The 24772-nt window shown below is 36.3% G+C and overlaps 2 protein-coding genes across 5 annotated transcripts; one reads left to right on the forward strand and one right to left on the reverse strand.

Annotated features, from left to right (window-relative positions):
- Positions 1 to 78: 78 nt before the first annotated feature.
- CEBPZOS (CEBPZ opposite strand) lies at positions 79 to 10163 on the forward strand. 3 transcript variants are annotated; one of them, XM_070932520.1, is made up of 5 exons: positions 79 to 154; positions 2707 to 2832; positions 4377 to 4421; positions 4621 to 4705; positions 4789 to 5066. In XM_070932520.1, the coding sequence occupies exons 2-4, from the start codon at positions 2727 to 2729 to the stop codon at positions 4701 to 4703; spliced, it is 234 nt and encodes a 77-aa protein (XP_070788621.1). In that variant the 5' UTR covers positions 79 to 154; positions 2707 to 2726; the 3' UTR covers positions 4704 to 4705; positions 4789 to 5066. The 3 variants fall into 3 exon arrangements, with proteins under 3 accessions (XP_070788621.1, XP_070788620.1, XP_070788619.1); XM_070932519.1 differs by lacking the exon at positions 4789 to 5066 and adding an exon at positions 9093 to 10163 and having other exon boundaries at positions 82 to 178; XM_070932518.1 differs by having other exon boundaries at positions 82 to 178.
- Positions 4070 to 24664, reverse strand: CEBPZ (CCAAT enhancer binding protein zeta). Of its 2 annotated transcripts, XM_070932517.1 has the most exons (17): positions 24504 to 24664; positions 21266 to 22803; positions 19532 to 19763; positions 17465 to 17621; positions 16800 to 16888; positions 15447 to 15500; positions 14727 to 14829; positions 14565 to 14633; positions 12861 to 12927; positions 11011 to 11111; positions 10139 to 10196; positions 7541 to 7734; positions 7209 to 7292; positions 6491 to 6546; positions 6324 to 6405; positions 4751 to 4889; positions 4070 to 4529 (listed from the first exon to the last, which is right to left on the reverse strand). In XM_070932517.1, the coding sequence occupies exons 1-16, from the start codon at positions 24624 to 24626 to the stop codon at positions 4753 to 4755; spliced, it is 3144 nt and encodes a 1047-aa protein (XP_070788618.1). In that variant the 5' UTR covers positions 24627 to 24664; the 3' UTR covers positions 4070 to 4529; positions 4751 to 4752. The 2 variants fall into 2 exon arrangements, with proteins under 2 accessions (XP_070788618.1, XP_070788617.1); XM_070932516.1 differs by lacking the exon at positions 4070 to 4529 and having other exon boundaries at positions 4731 to 4889.
- Positions 24665 to 24772: the final 108 nt, after the last annotated feature.

Genomic DNA, 24772 nt, shown 5'->3' on the forward strand with positions numbered 1-24772 from the left:
ATGCGCAGAATGGAAAGTAGTAGCTAAGCTCCTCCAGACGCGAAAAACATTTTACGCCTGCGCGCACAGGCTTAGCTCCTCCCTCGGAGGTAAGAAGGAAAGAGGCATGGAAGGATGACCGGAAGCTTCTCTTACCGCAGAGGACGTTTGGATTGTGAGTGTCTGGGCACTATCAATGGTAATTGCTGCTTGCGTATTTCGTCCTAAGAGAAAAGTAGCAGCATGTTTTTTTGCGGGGAAACTTACCAGCTCTACATTGACGGGACCCATAGAAAGTCCGAGTTTCACCTGAAGCTAGAACGAGGAGTTATCTGCCTCTGAGTCAGGAGGAAGGGCTAATTTTGGAGAGCAAATAGCAGTTCTCCGTAGCACCAAATGTGTTTTGGATGGACTAACCTAAGTGTTTTTCAAAATTGGCAACTTTTAAGATGTGTGGATTTCAGATCCCAGAATTCCCCACCCAGCATGCTGATCAATTCAATACCTGTTACCACAGCAGTCATATGATTTCACCCCACTGTCAGTATGATAAAATGGAAGTCATCATCAGCAAAAGCCTTGGCAAGTGTTTTAGAGCAAATTTTGGTGAGCAATGTTAGCGTTTATATTTATACTTTTAATGTTTCTTTAATAGATTCGTATCCTGCTTTGGGGTATGAGTGTGTACTTAGTGCACTCAAATTACATATCAAAGATCAGATCAGACTGCTCTTTCCAAGAATGTTTTTTTTAGTAATCTACCTTCCCCTTTTAAAGCAGTGAGATACTTTTATAGAATAGTTGTCCCAAAAATCTAAAGGGCATTAACCTTAGTGCATTGCAATGCACTTCCTACAGCAGTTTGGAGGGCTGATACAAAAAAAAATACCATATAAGTTGAGATTGTGTCCCTGTGGACAAGGGGCCATTGAAACTATAGCTCATGTCTGGCTATATTATACACGTCACCAAATAAAATACCAAGAAATACTGATCTCTTTTATGTACAAGTACTATTATCAGATCAGCATGAAGCAGCTTCCCTGAATGTGGCCAGATTTTGTTATACTGTATGCAAAATTAGGCATATGGTAACTGCCTACTGATAATTCACTAATCGTAATACATTGTTTTTTGTTTTTTATTATTGTTGCTTTTAATGCTCTTATTTGTAATACTGGTCCATGACCATAATAAAAATTTATTGTCCTCCCTTCAGAATCTGAAGGTAGGACATAAGCACTCCCTCATCTCATTTTTCTTCACAATAGCATGAGAAAGTCATGTCCAACTCAATCGTTGAGTATGTGTGACTGAGAATTGACTAGAACATGGTCTGGCCAATGGCATTCAGTGCATTAACTACTACATTGCACTATTCTTAGGATTCAGGTGAGGTCAGATTCATTTCAAAATTTAATCCGTGTATTTTGCAGACTGAGGGCTCTTTCAGAACTACAGAATTAATTCAACTATACTTGAATAGAGGTATTATAATTCTTAAATTAGTCCTCTTAATTTAACTGTTCACTTGGAAAACTTTTCTTCCACCAACCATACATTCTTATATTGCCTTATCTTTTAAACCAGGGGTCCCCAATCCCCAGGCTGTGGCCCAATACCGAGCCAAGGCCTATTCAGAATCATGCCGCACGAAAGGCAGGACAGCATGTGTGCACATGCTCAACTTGTGCACAGCGGGCCAGCACAGGCATGCGTGCACAGCTCAACTTGCAGTCGAGCTGCGTGTATGCACATCAGCCCACCACTCACACAAGTTCAGCTGTGCACCCACGTGTTCACCAACCCGACACTCCTACAACCCAATTTCCTCCCCCTCCCAGGCCACTAAGCTGCAAAGGTTGGGGATCATTGCTTTAAATTACTCACCTTTCTCTTGGGAACTCAATTCCATGCACCCAGTTTTTTTATTTCCTTAGCCCATTCACTCATCCTTATACATATTTTGTGATTTATCAGTCAAATATATTACCAAATAAATATATTATTGTATTTATCACTCACTTTAGTATTCACCTTCATCATCCATTGCCTCTTATTGCCCTTAATGACCCTATTTCCACTGCATCCAACTCTCATTTCCATTCAGATCCTCAACGCCAATAGTCATGTCCATGAAAACCATGTGTACATTCACATCATTCTGAACATTTTACATGTTTACACAATATACCGTGTTTCCCCCAAAATAAGACCGTCTTATATTTTTTGAACCCCAAAATAAGTGCTTGGCCTTATTTTCGGGGAGGTCTTATTATTTTGGGGTGCGTGGAGGAAGATGGGGCTCCTCTTGCCATCTTACCTGATTTCCAGCTCTGCATTTAAATATTTTTGGGGAGGGCTTATTTTCAGGGGGAGGCTTATTTTAGCGCATGCACTCAAAATCCCGATTGGGATTATTATCAGGGGATGTCTTATTTTCAGAGAAACGGTATTAACAAAGAGAAATCACACATTCTTAAGTGACATTCCATTCTTGCCATGCATGTTGAGTGAATGTTGAAAGTAAACTATTTGATTCAAAATGAAAATCATTGGAACATCCAGTACCTCAGCAGTGATTTAACAGACTGAGACTTTGGAAAACATACATCTTTAGTTCTGTCCCTTTCAGCTTCTTTGTGTAAAATTTTCGTTTCTTGTTCTTTTAATTTTAAAGTCACTACTGAAATGTCACCAATAACCGCTATTCGCTTCTATCACTAGGATTTGGGATTGGCTGAACAATGAAACCCCTAACTTCTGTCAGGCTCTTCAAAAAAATTCTAATTTTGGAAGTTATTGGAGTTCTGGGAGTATATACTTTGTATTACAAGATGAACTCGAGTGAAGGTAAGAATCTGATACAACTTTATGTCAAGTAACTTCATTGATGTGGGCAGTCGTATCTGAAATGGGAAAAAGTTTTTGGATCGGGTATTGGTACACTTTACTGTATTGTCAGTCACACCATAAGGAAACCATGTGCTATTTTTTTTTCTGGGTTTCCCTAGTGTTATTGAGTAAGACCAGGAAAAGGTATGGCTTCTTGAACGTTGTGGCAATAGATACATTATAGATAAGTATGTTCATGCTAGATCTACAATGGGAAAACACCTTTTCTATACATCCTTATTAAATAATCTGACTAATTCATAAATATTGTAATCTTCAGAGTCCACATTTTCTGCACTTTCACTATCATTAGATTTGCTTATGTGCAGCCAAGGCATTTTCAACTCCTAGCGACTGTATAGATATGTTCTGTGATGATCTTTCTATAACCTTTTCTTTCACGTCTCCCAATGGCACTCATTGCTACTGTAACTGAATCTGCTAGTTGTCCTCTTCTTCTCTTTCCTTCCACCTTTCCCAGCATACTATTATCTTTGAGGTGTGATGACGAGAGCTATATCCACATTTCAGATATCAAAATAGATTTGTATTAAGAGATTACTTATTTTTACATTAGTTTCCTCTGTTCTTTTATTCATAAGGAGATGCTTTTGTCAAACTATTCATCATATTTCCAAAATCCCCTAAAGCAGAGCTCCCTTTCTGGCTTTGCTTGTCTGCAAGCAGGGGTGAGGGAGCGGGGATGGTTCTGTGCGAATGGCTGGCAAATGCACCCATCACTCGTGCAAATAGAGTCCATCTGATCGCCTGCTGCTTGCTCAAGTAGGGATCCATGCACATACATCTTAAAACCCTCTTCCATGGCCCGGATCCAAATGACTCACAGCTCAGTAGGGGACCACAGCCCAGGGATGGAGGACCCTTGCTCTAAAGGATAATCAACACTAGTTTAGATCCTTCTAGCATATTTGCAATTAATATTATTTTTTTCTAAATGTCCGTAACTCTACACTTGCTTAGACTAAACTGTATTTTAATGCTCATTGTTCCAGATTTTAAAGGTCTTCATTATCCCATTTTGTTCTAATCAGAAAAATTGCATCAACTTATTCATTGCTACCAGAGTCTAAGTTCCTTTATGAATGCATTAAATCAACTCCCAGAATTCCACAGGTTGTAAAAGGGCCACATTTGCCCACCCCTGCATTAAATATTACTAATTCCAGTGCAGATCTTTGAGAATCTCGCTGTATCATTGAGGCCTTTATTCTTACTCCTTCCATTTTTTAAAAATTAATGAAACATGATATTTCTGTCTTATTTCACAATAGTTGAGTTTCCCAAGTATTCTTTGGATATTAACTTCAAAGTTTCTGAAAATATAAGGAGACATTTTGCTCTGTCTCTTTTACAAACTACCATTTCATACGTAGTGAATTCCGAAAGATTAGGATAATGTAAAAAAATGTATATGCTGTACAACTACTGTTTTAAAGTCTGCTGTAGTACTTTGTCACTAACAGAAATTGCTTTTGCCCCAGATTTCAGACATAAAATGAAGCGAAGGTGTCCATCTGTTTTGGAAGGTATGTTTGGTTAATAATTATCAAGTGTAATTCTTTCTGTCCATGAAACAAGTCATTTTTAAAAAAATATAGTTCTTTGGTACAGACATCATTCTGCAGGACTTCCCTCTGAAAATTAGAATAAAAATATACTCAATATCATATCTTCAAAATTCCCTCTTAATTCAACCAAGTTTAAGGCATTTTCTTATTTTCACAGTTTATTACAAGAGTAATGAGTGGGCTGGTATTTATGGGCTCAAAGAATTGGATGAAGAGAAATGGCTTACAAAAAAACCCTAAAAGTAAGTAGAAACAATTTGGTGGTAGTCAATATCAAAAGAATTTACATTTATTTTTTTCGCTTGTATTTTTGTTTGTTTTTCAGTGGTTTGTGCCTGAACTTCTTTTTCTGCCTGATGATGCTTTTCACGTCTTTATTGTGAATCCACTTGTCGCGTTCTGCCTCCCACTTGAGCTGTTTGAGATCTAACAGAGGAAGACAGTGAATAAATTAGATAAATCAATGGAATAAGTACACTCTTTAAATTTGAAAGCAGAGTTTTCTATTTGGATGCAAAGTATTTGTAAGGCAAGACATTCAAAAGATCAAACCACAAATACTCTGGTTGCATTTTTTCATTAAAAAAAAGCATGTAAAAGGTATTTTAAAAGGCTCCATTTTTGTTTTGTTTGTTTTTCAGCAGGCTCTTCAATCTTATTACTGCACATTTCCACATATTTTGTGTCTTTTCAAAATATATCTAAAGTAAGCAGCTCAGTATATTTAAAAAACAGTAATAGAGGTCTCAGCAGTTATGCTTTGAGGCAATTGCTTTTTCATGTGTGAACAGGGTGGATAAAAATCAATGATTTTTTTTTAAAAAAATAAAAAAAACAGATTTTTTTTTATTTAAATCGGATTTTTTTTATTTAAATCGGATTTTTTTGATTTTTATCGAATTTATTTTAATAAAAAACTTTTGGGGTAAAAATCTATCGTAAGATAGTTTTCTATTTAAGATACATAAATAATTTAGTTTATTCAGCATGAAATGGAGCTTAGTTATGTAGCATGAGGCTGTATATTCTGCAACACTGGGACTATCGGTGAGTCAACAGTGGGTCAAAGGAGTAGCAGAGATGACAGTTGCTCTTTAAAAATTATGATTTAAATCGAGTTGATTTAAATCAAGCCTTTTTACTAGTGATTTAAATCATGATTTAAATTGTGATTTAAATCAACTCGATTTAAATCAAATCCACCCTGTGTCTGAATAATTTTATAAAGTAAACTTTTTACATTCTATCTCTATATAGAAATACTACAGACTGAATATAGGTTTGACCTTATTTTGGAAGCTAAAGAAATCTAGCCAAGGCTCCCAGTGGAATAAAGAGCAGGATACCAATCCTTGTATATTTCTATGTATGTTTCATCTAACCAGCACTTCTAAAGAAGTATTTTATATGCTAAGTAAAAGATTAAGCATAATAAAGAATCAGGCATAAAAGGACTGGCAGTAGCAGATTCATTAAAATTCTATTTAACATGATAAATGGAAGCCTCTCAACAGCACAATGCTTAAAAGCCTTTTCACAAAAGTTATCTTTTTTTTTTTTTTTAGAAAATTTATATGGTTGCCCACTCACTTTCAGTGACTCTAGGCATCTTACAAAAAATAAAAACTCAGTAAGTATAAGTGACGAGACACTACCAAGCAGTTAGCAACTACATTAAGTACTTCCATCCACTTTCCTTAGTCCTAATAAACACTATAGGGATTACTCCTAGCAGTTGTCAGGAGTCAACAATAATATCAAACCAATCCAACAATAATGGCTCTGATCAGTAAGAATGTTTACAGTAGGTACACCCTGTTGAGGTGGGATGTCAAAGATGTTCATATACTAGTTACTTACTTGCATTATCCTTGTTGGCCATTGCATTCATTCCAATATTGTCGAACTTGGACCCAATATTTTCATCCAGCAAGTGACCAAACTTTAAAAGAAATGCAACACAATTAGATCTCTGAATGCCTTCAAATCAAACACCATTTAACAGATACTAAAATTAATACACCTACTTCTTCTGCAGCAGCAGCAACACCAGTATCTTTGAGTTTTCTTTTTCTCTTTGACCCTTAAAGAAAAAGAGCATTCAGCAATTGCTTCTGCAGTTTTACATAAAGCAACCATTCATTGCTGTTGGTATAACAAAGCGGTGGCCAAAGAATCAATCGAGGCTGGAGAGAACTAGAAAAATCCTCAGATCAGAATTGGATAGAAATATTATACAATGAACAGATCCAGTTTCTTAACTCAGTAACATCCTCATTTACAGAACCTACCACTTTCCACTGGTTTAGAAGGAATAAATTTAACAATAGATTATAAATTTCCATGTTTCTCCCTCACCGAAATTCTTACTTTTTAGAAAGTTGATGTTACATTAGCCACTCCTCAGATATAAAAACTGGATTGATTGGTAAATTGTTTTATAATGGAATTAGAAACAACATTCATTTTAACAAAATGAATGTGGGGTTCAATGAAATTATATTGCAGTGCAAAATTTGGAATTACTTTCATTTAAAGACTTCATAAATAAAATTAAATCCCTTATTACCTTCCAAATGTCACTAATATAAATCCCTGATGCAGTCTAAAACTGCTTGTGATTGTGCACTGGAAAGAAAATAATTCTGGTAACTTGTGCTAATCCCTTGGTATTTTGACAGAAACATGAATTTCTCATGCTTCTTATTTGTCAAGTCTTAAAAGTATTACTTTTACCTATATTACCTTTAACTGATCCAGCAAAATCCATTTCTTTTTTTCTTTTGCCATTCTTACTGCCAGGTGTGATTGCAGTGTCATTATTTTCATCTGTTAACAAAAAGAAGCTAGTAAAACTTTATTACATAATAAAATTGAAAATTACAGCATGAAATTTTGATGTCCACTTGGAAACACTTGCATATTACAAATATTGGAACAACTCAAGATTTCATAGATCTCTGAGTAACCACAGGGATTTCTACAGCATAACTTTTAAAATTAGAACAATTTATCTATATGGTTTAACTGTTTTAGCAAGAGTAAAAAGTTTTAGGACTATGGGAACCATTGTTTACCTGGAGTGTTATCGTCGTCTGACACATCCATGAAAGTCCCTCCCTCTTCATCAATATCTTCTCCAAAGTCTTCATCCATACTACTCAGAGAGACTTCCTCATCATCAAGGTCCTCAAAATTGTCTTCCTCAGAGTCTTCTGATTCTGTTTCGTCATTTGAATTTCTCTTCTTTTTCTTTTTGACTTTTATATTACTAAAAATGATGGGAATAAACTTTAAATACATATCTTTCTATATACGTTTTCTCACAATTCTTATCTTCCTTTTTAAATAGGCCTTTGTGGATTTGATACTTGGTGGAGAAAGAGTATCTTATTTATGATTGTGGTGCTTTATTTTGAGATAGCCCAGATTATATTCTTTGTATATCTCCCAGGGTTTTTGACTAGAACAGTATATATAATTGTTGTTAATATGTATTGTAACTTTATGAATGCTAATCAAATTAGAATTTATCACCTGCACTTAAGCTGATGGCTCAATTAAGGAAATTCTGAAAAACCACAGCCATCAATGCTACATTACTTTATATTGAACAAATTAACCAAACTTTATGCAAAAGGAAAAAGATAAAAATCTGCATCAAAAATAGCAATATCTGAAACCAAGAGTGATATTTCAACACCCCATAATTATTTTATATCCTGCCTTTGTTGTTTTTTAAATAACTCAAGGCAGCGAACATGCCTAATTCTTCCTCTTCCTATTTTCCCCACAACAACCCTGTGAGGTGATTTGGGCTGAGAGAGAATGACTGTTCCAAAGTCACCCAGCCAGCTGCTAGAACTCTGATCCAAAGCTGGAGCACTTGATAAAAGGAACTTTTCACTGGGAACTAGCTATAAATGTGCATAAATTTAGACATATAGGATTGCACCATAAATGTGGTTTGATGCAGATACTTTCACAAAACTGCATAACAGTTAAATTTGATCTTCTAAATCTCTTTATATAATCCAAGAATGCTGATCAGCTTTCCATCCCAAATCCTGTTCTCCTGTAACGCTAACATTTCATAGCATACGAAACTTGAACCAATGGGAACAAAAACATACACTGAAGCATCAATGGCTCTCCCGGTTTCTGTCTTCTTGGCCAATAAGAAAAAAGTGATCTCAACTATTCAATAATGGAAACACTAAACTCCAAATATGTTGAATGGGGAAGGGAGATGATACAAATAAAAATGATCCATTGCTTATTCTACTGGTTTTCCATTTGCTTATTTTCGTTTAATAGGGCTTGAAATAGAAAGGATATACAAAAAACAGTTGACACAAAGTTTTACTTTGTAATGAATGCCAAGAAGGTAAATGCTCTGCGTCAACTGTTTCTTATATACTCCTTATTTCAAGCCCAAGCACTCTATATTACTGTCAGTATTTCTAGATGAAAAAGGAATTCTAATCTACATGAAATGTTGGGAAAAAGAACTGAAAAAGGGGATTAATTTATTTCCATACACACATTATCAAAATTATTTTCATACATGGAACAGAAGTACATTTTAAAATGTAGATCTGAGACATTTACATTTACATTACATTACAGGTTTCTTCTCGACCTCAAGGACAAGCTGACTGAGGACATAAGACATACACTTCAGAAGACAAGTATTAGTTTAAAAAACATTTTATCCTTTCTAAACAAAACAATTCAAAAACTGCAAAAGGTTAAGAATTTTTTTTGATATTACATCAGGTAAATCACTAAGGTATATTTAGATCTTTCTAAAGTAGAGATAATTCTCAGAGCTGTCTCATTTTTGCTCAAGCCAAAAGCCTAGAAAATAACTAAAAGAAAACAAGCATGCTCTATGGTTATGTTCTGCATAAAATTACATTAATTTCACAGTAATTTGGATGATTGGTAATAACATTTCAAGAGTGAAGAGCTATTCTAAATACCATTCAGTGATATCCCATATTTTTCGCACTATGAGACGCACTTTCCCCCCCAAAAAAGTGGATGGAAATGTCTGTGCATCTTATAGAGCGAATATTGTGGCAGAAGGAAGCGGCATTCGCCACCACCACCTGTCACCGCTTTCATCGCCACCGGAGAACACTGAGGCCTTTGCTGCCGAGCAGCTGATCGGTGGTTGGATTGGCCACCCGGAATACCGCCAAATGGCAGCGGCGATCCCTGCCACCTAGAACAGCTGATCGGTGGTATTCCTGGAGGTCGATCCAACCGCCAATCATCTGCTCAGCAGCGAAAGCTTCAGTGTTTCCCGGCAGCAGCAGCAGATAGCTCAGTTGACCGGTGGTGGGCGCAATGGAGCAGAGCCCTGACAAGCCATGTGTTGGGGCTGAGATAACGTGCTGAAGCTGACCAGGCTGCAAGGATGAATACCGGATGGATGTTGGTAGGCAGAGGCAGAATTTTTTTTTCTTGTTTTCCTCCTCTAAAGCTAATGTGTGTCTTATGGTCCGGTGCGTCTTATAGTGCAAAAAATAAGGTAATATTAACGGAGTGGTTTTTTAAGTCCTGAGACATCAATGCACTATATATTGTACAATCAGTTCTTAGTGCTAGTTTAAGCCAGTTATTAATGTTATCTTTAGAATTTATATACAGAATTTTAAAAATCTTACCCAGCAAAATTAAGATCACTCTCAACATTCCCAAAATAATTGTCTTGTTCAAATGAATCTGAAAGAAAGAAATTAGGTTCAGAAGTACAATATTGTAATGTCAAAATTAAAATATTTAAATTTTTAATGTTTGATTTATTATAATTTATTGTAGAGAATCACAGAAGGAAAATAGCAGCTACCGTGTTTCCCTGAAAATAAGACTTTGTCTTATATTTTTTTGCCACCAAAAAAGGGACCAGGTCTTATTTTGGGGGATGTCATCCACTGACTAACCTCACTTGCATGCATCAGCCCTGGCTTCCTTTTTGCTGTCAGAGCCCTTCAGGAATTTCTTCTGCGACCAGCAAGGTTTTCCTGAAGGCCTCTGCAGCTAATAACAGAGCTCCGGATCGATCCAGAGCTTTGTTATCGGCTACAGAGGCCTTCAGGAAAGCCTTGCCAGCCTTGCCGGCTGCAGAAGAAATGAGCTGGCAAGACAGGTACCAGGATGTGCGAGGCCAGGCTACAACTGTCCAAAGTAGGGCAGCTCCACCCCCACAATCCCCACCCTAGCTTAATTTTTACCCATGCACTCTGGAGTGGGCGGGATATTAATTAGGGCTTGTTTTGGGGGTAGGGCTTATATTGGGAGCATGTGTAAAAATCAAGCTAGGACTTACTTTCAATTAAACCCAAAAAGAAAATGTTAGAAAGTAACTTAAAGTAACTAAATTCTCTTTAGTATAGGTGGGAGGGAAATGAAAGCATTTTCAGGATTTCAAGACTGACGTAAAATAGTAACTGCCACATTCAAAGTAAATCAAATGTTCTGTGTATCATTTATGATTATTTACCTGAAAGGAGGAACAGAACAACATGCATAGCCTTACCTAATGCTTTTTCAAATTCTTCATCATCCACATCTTCTATACTTTCATCATCTCCCACAGGCTTCCTTTTTTCTTTGTCCAAGTCTAATTTTTTATAAAACCTGAGAATCAAAAGAATATTGTACATGTACATAAAACTAGTTTGGTGAGATATGTCTAATCTATTCAAGTAATACAAACAGTTCAGGATTTTGCTTTTATAAACACTGTATCATTTTAAAGTCATTACAGGTAGTCCTTAGGTTACAATGGCAATGAGGAACAGGATCACCATTGCTAAGCAATGCAATCATAACCCCAATATGTGCAGGTCATTAAGCAGGAAGAAGCAACTTACCACCTTCCCTGATAGCTGCCCCATTGATCTTGCTTATGAAAAGACAGCAGGGAAGGTTGCAAATAGTGGTCATATGACTGTGGCTCCCTGGCATCATAATCATGACCCAAGCACTCAGACCATAATCACATAACCATGGGGTTCCTGCGATGGCTGGAATTTTGAAGACCGGTCATCCATTTTTTTCAATCCTACCATAACGGTAGTTTTGATTTGAAACCACAATTGGTTGATATCACTTGAGAAAAGCAAATATGTTTATCAAATTATTGCACCATACATTTAGATTCCATTACACTTCACTTATTATCTGCTAAGACGAAAGGTCTTTTTTAGACCAACTGTGAAGGCATTTCTTTCAATTAACAAAGATACTTTGCCATATACTGCTTTGAGATAAAAATAGAACCCTTTCAACATTCCCCAGTAATATAGTATGACAGACATGAAAAATTATTTTGACCTATTACTGTTTTATTATGAATTGAGTAGTACATGCCATCAAATCAGTGTCAACTGTTAGTTTCCACATGGGTAGGTTTTCTCCATGACAATCTGTCCCTAACCTGATCCATCAGGTCTTCCAACAATGCACCCATTGCCACTGTGAATGAATCCATCCACCTTGCTGGATTCTCTTTTCTTCCACCATTCCCAGCAACAAAGCTTTCTCCAGAAAGCAAAGTGTTCACCTAATGTGTTCCAAGTAAGATCATTTGAGCCTGGTCATTTCTGCTTCAAGTGAGAAGTCTGGATAGATTTGTTCACTGATCTATTACAATTTCCAGCCAATCATTTCTATTTATTTGCTGTTGTTTACCTTTCCTTCTCTCTTGTGTACTGTTAATTCTTTAATATTGATTTTGACTGACATAAGTGATTCAACAGGCTTCATTTTGCTAGACATCCTACTGGGAGTCAATTGACGCACATGCAAATAGCTAGAGATAGTCTTTAAAGGAGCCATGAAAGTTTTCCAGACGACATAGCTGATTTAATGCTTCAAGGGGATGCTAATCTGGTGCTAGCACTCTTGTTGAAGTGACTCTTTTGAATACATTGCAAAATACTATATCCTAAGATGCTATCAAGGCAAGGTTTTTTGTGAGGGCTTGCTCTCTACTTCTCAATAGCAGAATATCAGGGCTGAAAAATCAATAGCAAGATTTCCCAAAACAGCTACTGAAACTGATGGCAGGGGGGGCAATTTGATTTTTAATGGAGGCAATTTGAACCTTGTTTAAACCAAGTTAATGGCCTTTTAGGCTTTCTCCGGGTGAATAGAGTTCACTTTTTGAGTAAAATAAGAATTATATGTCACCCCGGAAAGGGGGGGGGGCGCGGCATCAGGATTTTAGAGATGCTTAGGAAGGGCATGGCCAAAAAAAGGTTGGGAACCACTGCTCTAAAGATAATATGCACTTGTAAGAAAAAAAAAAAACTCCCCACACTCAGTCAAGGATAAAAGGATAACTGGTATACCAAAGTATAATTTTTAAAAATATGTAATTACCTGTGGAAAAATACTTCATCTACAGGTATTTTGCTTTCGTCTTGTGAAAGGAATTCTTTACTATTCACTAGAAATAGAAATATTAAATATGTCATATGTCATATAGATTACTCTTACACTGATTAATGCTGCTAGCTCTATATAAAAATAGATTTATATAAACAACAGAAACCTATGAACACATTAAATTCTTAATAATATAAGGCTGACAAGAAGCAACAACTCTGGAACTTGGGACATTTAAGCCCAGATACTTAAGTATCCTCTCTGCATAAGTTTCCTATTTCCTATCCTAAATTTACTGAATAAGAGATTTGAATACAATGATTTCTTTCCGTTTGGATCCCAAAGCACAACAGAATTTGAAATTATCAATATCATTTCAACATATTTTAAATAAATTAATTTGATTCAAAAGCTTTAACGAAAAGAAGTGTTATAACACGGAGAATTCAATTAATGAGGCTCATTGGGGGTTGTATCCATCTAGTGTCCCTCTGCTGCTGGAGGGGTTCATTGATGAAGTACCAGCATCCCAAGAGAATAAAGAAAGTGATGATTTAGATGATTTACTACAGTTTATTTATCCTCTTACAATCCTCCAAAATTTTTAGATCTTTTTCTCTTTAAAAAAACATTCATTGTCACAATGCTACTGAAAATGCCCTATTTATAAAATTCCAAGGCAAGTAAAAAAAAAAATCCTTCTGAATTAAAATTATATAGGTATGCCTGGTGTGTATATTGTACTCAACTTTTTAGGAGAAAGGTAGAGAGACAAATCCCTATTCCTCCTCTTGTATCCAGTTCTAATTGCTACTCTAAATTCATGAGAATGAAGCTAGACAAAAAGATATCAGTTCTTGGAATTAGAAAGACAAATAATATTTCAACAATTCTTCTAATTCAGATTAGCTGCCAATTTGAAATTTTACCCCAAGCAAACACGAATACATAATATCAGAACAAATAACATTCATTATATAATATATTTAAGAAAGTTTAAATTACTTTCCTTGTTTAAACCATTTAGTCAGAAAAATGTAATTATGTGGTACCTTAGGACAGGGGTCCCCAACCTCTGGACCATGGACCGACACCGGTCTGCAGCATGCCAGAAATCAGGCCACACAAACAAAGCCCCATTTGCGGGATGCAGGCAGCATACAAAACCACACACACTCCAGCCCGCAGAAAAACCTCTTGCCACAGAACTAGTCCCTGGTGCCCAAAAGATTGGGGGCCTCTGTCTTAGAAGAAATGCCGTCCCAAAAATTACTATTTTTAATTATATCAGAAAATTGAGTAACTCCTAGTCTAGTGCTACATTTGCATTCATGAAAATCTCTTCGATCCGATGGAAGCCTCTAGGAATGGAAAAACCAAATGTGCTTGCTAATTATCTCCTTTATCCCTAAGACCCTTGAATTCAACCCAGTCCAAATTTGCTCTAGAGAATTGAGGAAAACTGCAGAAAAATATAGCTAGTATTTTGGGAGCTGCAGGAGAAATACCAAAAAACTTCCCTTGTATAATAGGCATTTCTGTTCATAGGACCCTCTGATTCAGAAGACTTCAGAGAATGATATTCAATGGACATAACACGTTTTATGGTTTCTATTGAAACAGGTGGACATTACAACAGTGTTATAATAATGACAGGAAATTACTAGTGATAATCTTTATAATTGCAAGGTATTTTACCTGCCAGATTTCGCACATCATTCATGGACTGTTTCTTCTTTGGCTGCATTACCACACTACTGGTATTCTCTGCAAAAATAAGTTAAGAGATCAAACAAGCTTATAATAGTTGCTCATGTTAACTTTAATCTTTGATGCTTTACTAAACTAAAGGCTTCATACCTTTGCCTTTGTGAGCTTTGGGATTTCTATAAACAAAACGATCCAAAAACCTCATTAATGTGAAATCCTGTAGCGGATCACCTGAATATTCAATGTAATTACCCTGCATCAGAGAGAGAGAGAGAAAATTACATTTACAGTTAGCACCAAGAAATATGCAGTGGAAATTTTAATTTTAATACTATTTTTTTATGATTTTATAATGGTTTTATATATGTTCTGTTTTTTATTAGTCCCTTCCTGTGACATAGGCAGCCATATAAATTCGATTAACTAAACAAGTCTTATCTACTTAAAGTGAACTATTAACAGGAAGATTGCCAGGATATGACACTGACTACTTAAAACTGTGGGGGCAAATTGTAATTCTATATTATCTGGATCAAAACAGTACTTCCAGTCTCTTAAAGAATAAACAAGATAGTAATAACTCTTCCTGTTCTACTCAGTAGACATGTAAATACCAAACAAATAGAATCAATACATTTATCCGTTAACATTGTTGAAATGAAAATCAAATATCTGCATGTTGAAATACGTTGACAAAGTCTATGTCTAAACTATGTCTATGTTTAATATAATCAATTGGCAAGATGGCCACCTTAAACTAGACTGGTAGGCAAATTACACCCCCATTTGTTTTTTGCTTCCTTTCTGTGTTGTAGCCTTTCTCTACAATTCATGGACAAAATGTAAAGGAAAATAAAAAATTCAACTAACCTCTAGAATTCTTTTTGCAAAAACAGCCACAGATGGATGGAAGTGTTCTGAAAGCTAGAAAGACCGAAATTATATGTTCAATATTTTAAGATGTTAAAATCTCTAATACTGTTAAAACTACAAAGAGTTATTCAAGTCAAAAGGGAAAAAATAATTGCACAGTACAAATATTTATTACCATAATTTCTTTGGTATAATACATTTTTAAAGACGTAGGTCTTTAGTACTACTTGAGTACTAAAGTTATTTGAGTACTTGAGTAAATACTCAAACCTGCATACCTAAAACTGAATAAAAGATAGGAAAGATCAGAGCAAAATGCAAACTCAAGAATTTCAATTCCTTCTAATACCACACCTGAGTGACTATTCATCTTGTGCCCTCTAAACCAAGGGTCTCCAACCGTGGCAACTTTAAGACTTGTGGACTTCAACTCCCAGAATTCTGGGAGTTGAAGTCCACAAGTTTTAAAGTTGCCACGGTTGGAGACCCCTGCTCTAAACAGTACCTTCCAGAGTTCCCAAAATGTATATATAGTTTGCTAAGTATAAATATCTAATGGAATCATTCTCCTCACTGCCCTAAAGATAGGAAATCATATTTTATTATTTATTTAATTCTATAATTCTACTTGTCTTTTCATTTGGATCTTAAGACACAGCATTCCTCATTTTAGCTTCACAAGGTCCCTATGAAGAAGATTAGGGTAAGAAACATGACTTATCCAAGACATTGAAAGTAAGGAGGGATTTATACACAAGAAAGATACGTATCGGAATGGAGAAGATGGATTGATTATATTCAAAATAAGTATCAGAAAAGAAAATATCAAATAGCTTATGAATGAATGTTAGTATTAGAAGTATTATGTTACCTATAGTGGAGTTAAGGTTTCAGGGGGGGAGTTAGTACTTTGAGGATAAGTAGGTTAATCTAGTTTATGATTGTTAAATGAAATACCTTGTATTTTGCTCTGGGAAGTCTGGGGGGGAGGGTGGGATGAGGAAGGGTGGGGGGAACATGGGGGGGGAGAAAATTCTTGGGGTTTTTTTGTAAAACTTTTCAATAAAAAAAAAAGAAAGTAAGGAGGGATTTGAGTCTGTGTACTCTGTAACCAATGCTGTAAAGACTGGGCAATCATTTTTGGCTCAGATACTCACTTATTTTGTGCTTTGCCTGGGAAAGCAGCATGAGATATGGCTAATGATATCATCATCAGGTGGAATAGAATGACTGAAGCAGCATAAATGAGTTGTTATATATTTATACACACACACACACACACATATCTATATAATATCATCACATTAGGCAGATTTTTCCTCTTAATTTTTCATACTTGAAAATTTGTACCTTCTTCAGTTCCCAAAAGCTTGTTCTATCAGCTTCACAATAGGAAGGGTTTCGGGATAATGGGTCGTAGCTACCTGTGCCTTTGCTACCTGTTAAAGAAGAGATTTTTATTGCTTTCCAAAATAAATTAACAGAAATACCTAATTAACAGAACAGAACAAGAAATAGACTTTTTTACAATAAACAACTTCTCCAACACCTTAGCTATTGTGTATTTTACGTCCTGGACCCGAAATCCATGTGGTTTACATGACAAAAGACAGTGAAGAGCAGCATGGCAAGCTAATGGCTCTTACTACTCCAAGTATAGTTTTTAATGATATGATAGTAGAAAGAGAATGAGATATTTTAGATAAAGCAGGAATCCAACTGATCAAGAAAATAATAATTCTTCTTGGAAGAATTTGACTCTTAGCCCAACAAAATTCCTATTACTTCAATTCCCATTCTGTATTCTTATTTTTCAAAAATTCTTGGGAAAATTAATGACTTATTCACTTTAGTATTCACATCCTTCTGCTGACTCTTTTAACTCTTTCATATAACAAAGCAAACTCTGAATAATGTTCCTCAAATTAAAATCTGCAAATTTTAAAACGATTTGCTAAAACTTCAAACCCTATTGTAATGATAGTTGAACAAATAGATTTTCAAAACATTTTTACCTGCTAGATTCTGGTGATGTATCCAAGATGCCTCTGAAGCCTGGTTATGGGGTTTTGTAGACTGTCCTATATCTTCATTTTTTATCTGTTTGTCTGCATCTACAAGGTTTTCTTCTTGTTCTTCAAGATCATGAAAATGTTCCTCATCATCTGATTCCTATAGAAAGAATCAGTTTTAAGCAAGAACGATCAATATAGAAAACAAGATAGCTCTTAGAACAGGGGTCCCCAAACCCTGGTCCACGGACTCGTACTGCAAACCAGGCCACGCAAGCACACAAAGCTCCATTTGCACAAGCAGCTAATGTGCACGCAAAACCATCCCCCCCCCCACCTCCATTGCTTGTCCATGGCTCCAGAAAGGTTGGGGACCATTGTTTTAAAAGATAAACAAGCAAATACAGTTTGATATTAACTTCCAAAAATCACAGAAATAGTTTCAAGATAGTTTATAAACGTAGACAGAAAGTTGCTTCAAAACAGCAAAAAGCAGTTTGAAGGGTAAACTGTAAACTGTAAAAGCAAAAGCAAATGTCAGACGGTTACATAAGGCACATCAGTGAACAGAATTTATATTTCATTACATTTTTATAGTCTTATCTCCAATCTTAATTGGAGTAGTCTTTACTGTTAAACATGTGTAAGATTACAGAGATAAATAGCTACATCTTCAGAACTGACTTTGAAAATCCCAGAATTGATTTTGTTATGGTATTTATTTTGAACTAGCGGTCCACAAAATTACATTTAGGGCTTTAAAAACAATGCAATAGCACATTATCTAATAAAACGTAATGGAAACCCAAGTATCAACGAGAATGAAACTGTCCTTTTTTTCCTAAAATGTAATTATTTCTGTTAATCGAATGTAAAGATTCAATTTTTGGGACAACTTAATTGGACCTAATACAATTATACATTTTAAAACTGACTGTGTCTAACATACCATTTCTTTGACAAAACAACCTTTAAGTCATAACCTTTCAAGGGGATGTTTTTGGAGGAAAAATTCAAGTCAACCTTGACTTCTATGGCAAGTCTATGCAGTTTTCTACAGAGCATTTTGGATGTGATTTGTTCTGTTTTATTCCTAGGGCTGAGAAAAAGTGATTGGCTCAAAGCTATCCAACTGACTTTCACCCCTAGGGTAGTTATTGTGGTCTAACTCCAATACCTTAACCACTAGAGAAAACTGACTTTCAAAACAGTTCACAAATCCTTAAAATTATTCTGCAATAATTTCATTTAGAAATTAAATATATGATATCCAGCATAGGGCCTGATATTTATTTTGGTCTTGAAAATAAAACACAAGATTATAAATTACAGTACAGTAGAACCTCCGGTCACCACCATAATCCATTCCATGACTTCAGTCGCAACCCGATTTGGTCGTGACCATGAGACTGACTGCACATGCTTGTACCAAAAAAATGGTGCGGAAGGGGAAATTGTCGCAGCTGGGGAAACTGCCAGGGCTGTGTTTGATCACCACCCAAGTATTTGTTCGCAACCAGATGGAAAAATTTACGAAATTTTTGGTTGTCACCCAATTTGGTCATAGTCAGAAGCATTCACGACCAGAGGTTCTACTGTACCCATCATTGATGGGTTGTAGTGGCACAGTGGTTAGAATGCAATACTGCAGGCTACTTCTGCTGATTGCCAGCTGCCTGCAATTTGGCAGTTCGAATCTCACCAAGCTCAAGGTTAACTCAATCTTCCATCCTTCCGAGGTCGGTAAAATGAGGACCCAGATTGTTGAGGGAAATATGCTGACTTTGTAGTCAGCATACAACCCGCTTAGAGAGGCTTGTAAAGAACTGTGAAGTGGTATATAAGTCTAAGTGCCATTGCTATTCCTATTTTTCAACTATTACAACTCAGTGGGAAAGATATTATTCCTCAGACCCATCTGACTCTAATTATACACAATATACCACTAACAGTTGATCCTCTCAACTAAAGGATAATTGGTAAAACAAGCATCTTCAAAGAGCATTTTAAAAAATTAAGTTAGTAGATAAGGTAGGCTAAGAAAAAACATGCAACCGGAACATATCATACCACATGATCCTGCAGCTGTACCCATAAGCCTGGTTTTATTTTCAAAAGTTCAGACACAAGATACAGGGCCCCACAGGCAAATGGTGGCATTTGTCCACAGGTGACTTGAAGTAATCGTTTCACAAAAGCTTTAACTCGTCGCAATACTGTGTCAGCCTTCAAAGATTTGTAGATAAGGTTGAGAAACATGGATGGTTTGGCACATAATGCTACTCCAGGATCTAGCAACTTCCTGCAAAAAATATTCATATTAGATCATTGCAAATATTTTATTATCTATCTCCACTATCTCTCTCCTTGCTTAATGAGATAACCTAAAGAGAGTTTTACAGAAGCTAACTATACTGGACTTATAACCATCCATTTAGTCACCATTCAAAGTTACAAAATCCAACACAAAACTGGACAATATTTTATTTTATGCACATGCCTGTTGGATATAAGGGGACAGAAGGACAAAAAGGAGGACACATCCTTTTGTTGGATCTCTGGAAGCACTATGCTATGATTATTTTCATTCAATTAAATTTAAGAATAAATGTGTTACAGTTAAAAGCATGCTTATATATGTGTTTACAAATTAAAAAATGAACAATCCTAATACTTACAACTTGTTTATGAAATGATTTTTAAAAATCATCAAGCCTCAATGAAGAATTCCATATTCATTGCAATTTCAGGTTTACATTATCACTAAACTGTGAATTTTAAATGGCAGAAGAAATTCTGGTTACAATAAGGGTTCTTGTTTCAACCACCAGGAGAATTTCAGAAGGAAGATGAAAAAAATTACTAAGAACATTCAAAAATGGGGACATCTAGGGGAGAAAATGGCTAAAAGCAGAGCTGGCAAATATGGTGGAATGAAGAACCAGAGTAGATCAGTTCATCGGAATTCCTCTCTGGACAAGAGAACTTGAGATTGCTCACCATATAGTTGCTCCTCTCGAGAAGACTGCAAAACAGCAGTCTCGAGTGGGATTAGAACTCTAGAGACAGCAACATCTCCATTTTGCTCAAGCCACAGTCAGTGCCTTTATAGACACTGCAGGTTTGCATACAACCTTTTCTAATCACTTTCAAACATGTCTTATTAAATACTTCTCAGGTATTAAGAACTTTTGGGCTGACATATGAAAAGAAATCAAGTTCTAGGATATTATTTGAACTCTGTTAAAAATAAAAGGAAGGAATATAAAGTTGGTTTAATTTTATCAATGTTAAAATAGATAAGTTGTTATCTCTTGATATCCTTTAATGGATTTTCATAATTAGTACTGAAATGTGGTGGCTTTAAGGATTGGTTAATAGATAAGAGATGGAATGTGGAAAGAAGAGATCATTTGTTGTATTTTAAGAGAAGTGATAAATTACTAAAATCATTAATACTTATGACGAAGTGGGATGTCATTTCTTTACATATTTCTTTTTTCTTTACTATACTTGTATTTTTCTTTTCTGCTTTTTCTATTCTTTCTTTCTATTCTTTTTTTTTAGTTTGTATTTTTATCTTTGTAATTGTAATTTTTAAAGTATTATTTAAAAACCAAATAGTTTACACATGCATGAACTCTGCAAAAAGACAGGTTAGTAGATATGAGTAATTAGTTTGTATAGAGAGGTGACTGAAGTGTAATTGTGTATAATATCACAATTTAAAGATATATTTTAAAATGTAATAATTATTATTTGAGAAAACAATATCTGACAAATCAAAATATGCATGGCACTTACTTATATAAGGCTATGTAATATCGGTCAGAGATAGTCTGATTAGAATCCATCACTTGAAACAGCAACATCAAGGCCTGTATGCTAGTATTGAAGTTCACAATGTGTAAAACTTTAAACAAGGTATCCATTTGGTCTTTTATTTTTTCACTGCTAGTCTGAGCATAAGGATATGCTCGATTCACTCCAGTCAGTAGAGCACTAAGCATTTTAGACCCAACATCCTTCTTCTTAATGCAAGATTGGAAAAAACAAAAGTAGAGTGTTGTGAGTTTATTAGCCAGCTCACTTTCTTCATGGCTAAGAACTATCTGGTTCAAAAAGCAAACGGCATAGTATTGTGCTTTGGGGCTAATGTTTGATCTGTAGAGAAGCCTCTCCACTTCATTACACACTACTCCTTTCATATTGGGATGCTTATGAAGCAAAGTCTCAAGAAGATAAGATGCTTTAGTGGCTACTTTGTTCTGAGGATCTCCCAGTTTATTGACCAACTGAACAAGGAAAGCCTTTTCTTGCTCTACTTTATTACAGAGCAATTCATGGGCTGCAGATAGTGCACGACCCTTTGTTGCTATCAAGGGATCATGAGTCAGTGATTCTAACACTTGCACAAACTCAGCTACCCAGTGCTTCAGGTGATGCTCAAAATACCACAATATTAAGCGCCTGTCTCTTGAATCCCTGTTGCCACTTGAAAGCTTCTCCAGATTGTCAAAAGGATGTTGAGAGAAAGTGTGCAGTTTTCGAGTATCTGGCAAGAGATGAGACACGAGAAGTTCTTTGAAAGTATCCAAGGCCATTAAGCTCTGCCTTCTGCTGCCTTTCTTTTTGATCATATTAACCAGGATCTCTATAAATTGAAGTGAGTGAACAGGAGCATCTTGGATAAGAAGAGTCATGGCAGCCATTCTATCAGCAAGTGTTCCTGATGATACCACTGTCTTCATCCACGCAGACGATGATCCTTTCTTCAAATTTGTGTTGTTTTTGTAGAGGTTTGTTTCCTGTTCATAAAGTTTTTCAGCCAAGGCTTTGCAACTGGATACAAGAATTTGATTTTGAGTTTCAGCAGAAAATTCATTAGTATACTCCAGATCATACCATTTCCCCCCTGGTTTTATCAGCAATGCCTGTCGCACATGAAACTGAAAAGCTTCTTCTTCCTTTGCTTTCTTTGTTCTCAGCAATGATGTACTGTTTTCATTGCTAATGGGGATTGGCTTTTTCACTTTAGCAGTATTCAACTGAACACTTACTTTGCTTACTTTTTTTTCTTTTTCTTTTTTTCCTACCGTAATTACATTTACTCTTTTTTGATTGGCATTTTCACTTGGGGGAGATTTTTTCTCTGGTTCTATTGCTGCTTCCTTCTCTTTTTCTTCTTCTTCTTCCAGGAACTTTTTTGAATATTTGCTCACGCCTAGTGAATTTATAAATGTCTCTAATTCACCTTGACTTAAATCGTCAATTGCTCCTTTTTTGCCCCCATCTACAAGCTCTTCTGATTCATTCAAAGCAGCGAGCATGATATAATCTTGCTGTATAAAATAAAATCAATAAACTATATTAGTGCCTTTAATTCACAACTGATAAATCATGTGATAAGCAATTAAATCAAACAGGGAAGTGACAAGATATATTGCAAGTAACCCAAAACAAAAGTTTAGGTTTAGGTTTAGGTTTATTTAGATTTATATACCGCCCTTCTTCCAAAGGACTCAGGGCGGTGAACAGTCAAAGATAAAACACATACAATATAAAATTTAAAAACAATTTAAAACATATTAAACAAATTTGGCCCATACTAATTAAAACACCCCTTTTTTAAAAAGCAAATTAAAATTAAAATTAAGCAATTAAAAAGAGTTAGGCCAGCCCAGCTTGTTCGAATAAAAAAGTCTTGAGGGCATGGCGGAAAGTGTGTAAATCCGGGATCCTCCGTATCTCCGGGGGGAGCTCGTTCCAAAGGGCAGGTGCCCCCATAGAGAAGGCTCTCCCCCTGGGGGCCGCCAGTCGACACTGTTTGACCGACGGCACCCTGAGGAGCCCCTCTCTGTGGGAGCATACTGGCCGGTGAGAGGCTACTGGTGGCAGAAGGTGGTCGCGTAGGTACCCAGGTCCTAAGCCATGGAGCGCTCTAAAGATGGCAACCAATACCTTGAAGCGCACCTGGAAGACCACCGGGAATCAGTGCAGCTCGCACAGGAGAGGTGTTACATGGGAGCGCCATGTCACTCCCATAACCACCAGCGCAGCCGCATTCTGGACCAGTTGGAGCCTAGAAAGGTTGTTGAATATTAAAGTTTCCTGTACCTAATTGATAAGATTGACAGAAAGACAGCGTTTTGCTTTTGTGTTAGGTTAGGATTTTAATAAACAGTCACAAGTTGAGGACCCAGTTGTGGGGGCAATAAGCTGACTTTGTATAAATATACAAAAGGATGAAGGCTATTGCTGAGCACATTGTAAGCCGCCCTGAGTCTTCGGAGAAGGCGGCATATAAATCAAATTAAAAAAAAAAAAAGTAGAATTGTAGAATGTCACTCTGAAAAAATGCTTAAGAAGAAATCATATTCTTTTTGTGTATATGTTGTATAAATGTTTGTTGTGTATATGTTACGTATGTCTTTTTTAATATTTATATTCAATAAAAACTATTTAAAAAAATAAAATAAAAAAAAAGTATGCTAAGAGAAAAGTTATACTTTGCATTTGGGGGGGGGGACCCCAAAACATTAACAGCTCAACCAAGTGTCCTAAGCCTTCTGCCACCCCAGAAAAGACATAGGTAATCTGTTCCCAAATTGTTCAATCCAAAACCACTGTAACTATATGTTCAAGATTTTGCAAGCATCATCATCTGTTAAAAGTTTATCATTTAAATGCACTTCGGTGCCAGAGATACTGGCTGTATTTGGCAAAATCCTGCTTGCTATCTAGTTTCATAATGCATTCTCAGTGGCCAACCAGATGCTGATCAAAAATGCCACAAATTTTGGCATTTGTGGATTTGTTTTCTCCACACACCTAGAAGCCAGCAAGCTGGCACCAAGGACTTTATCGTGATCAGTCACGTCACGGGGGGGGGGGAATATACAGCACTCAACCAACTCTTCGAATAAATAAGAAAAAAACCCTCGCTATGAATAAAATGTTCTGCCAAGGATTTCAGCTTCCCTCCTAAACACGGGCTTTCACAATACTCCGGTCCCTTATTGCCTCAGTGACTGTCTCTTACTTTAGTCCCGCCGAGGCGCAGCACCTCCTCCAGCGTAAATTCACTTTCATCGTCGGCCCCATCGTCGTCGCTATCGACCTCCTCACGCTCCGGCGGCGCCATTTTCCCGGCCAGACCACGCATGCATAGCGATTCCCCTCGTTTCCGGGAAACAGGGAGGAGCGACCTCTCAAAGGGAAGGACTTGGAAGATAGGGAGTAAATAAACGAACTACAACGAAGCGTCTCTGGCTTCCTAAAATATATCGGGGTGGGTGGGGGAAGACCTCG

This window comes from Pituophis catenifer, unplaced genomic scaffold (genome assembly GCF_029215685.1).
Source record: "Pituophis catenifer annectens isolate HBS135680 unplaced genomic scaffold, rPitCat1.0.hap2 SCAF_1, whole genome shotgun sequence".
Taxonomy (NCBI): Eukaryota; Metazoa; Chordata; class Lepidosauria; order Squamata; family Colubridae; genus Pituophis; species Pituophis catenifer.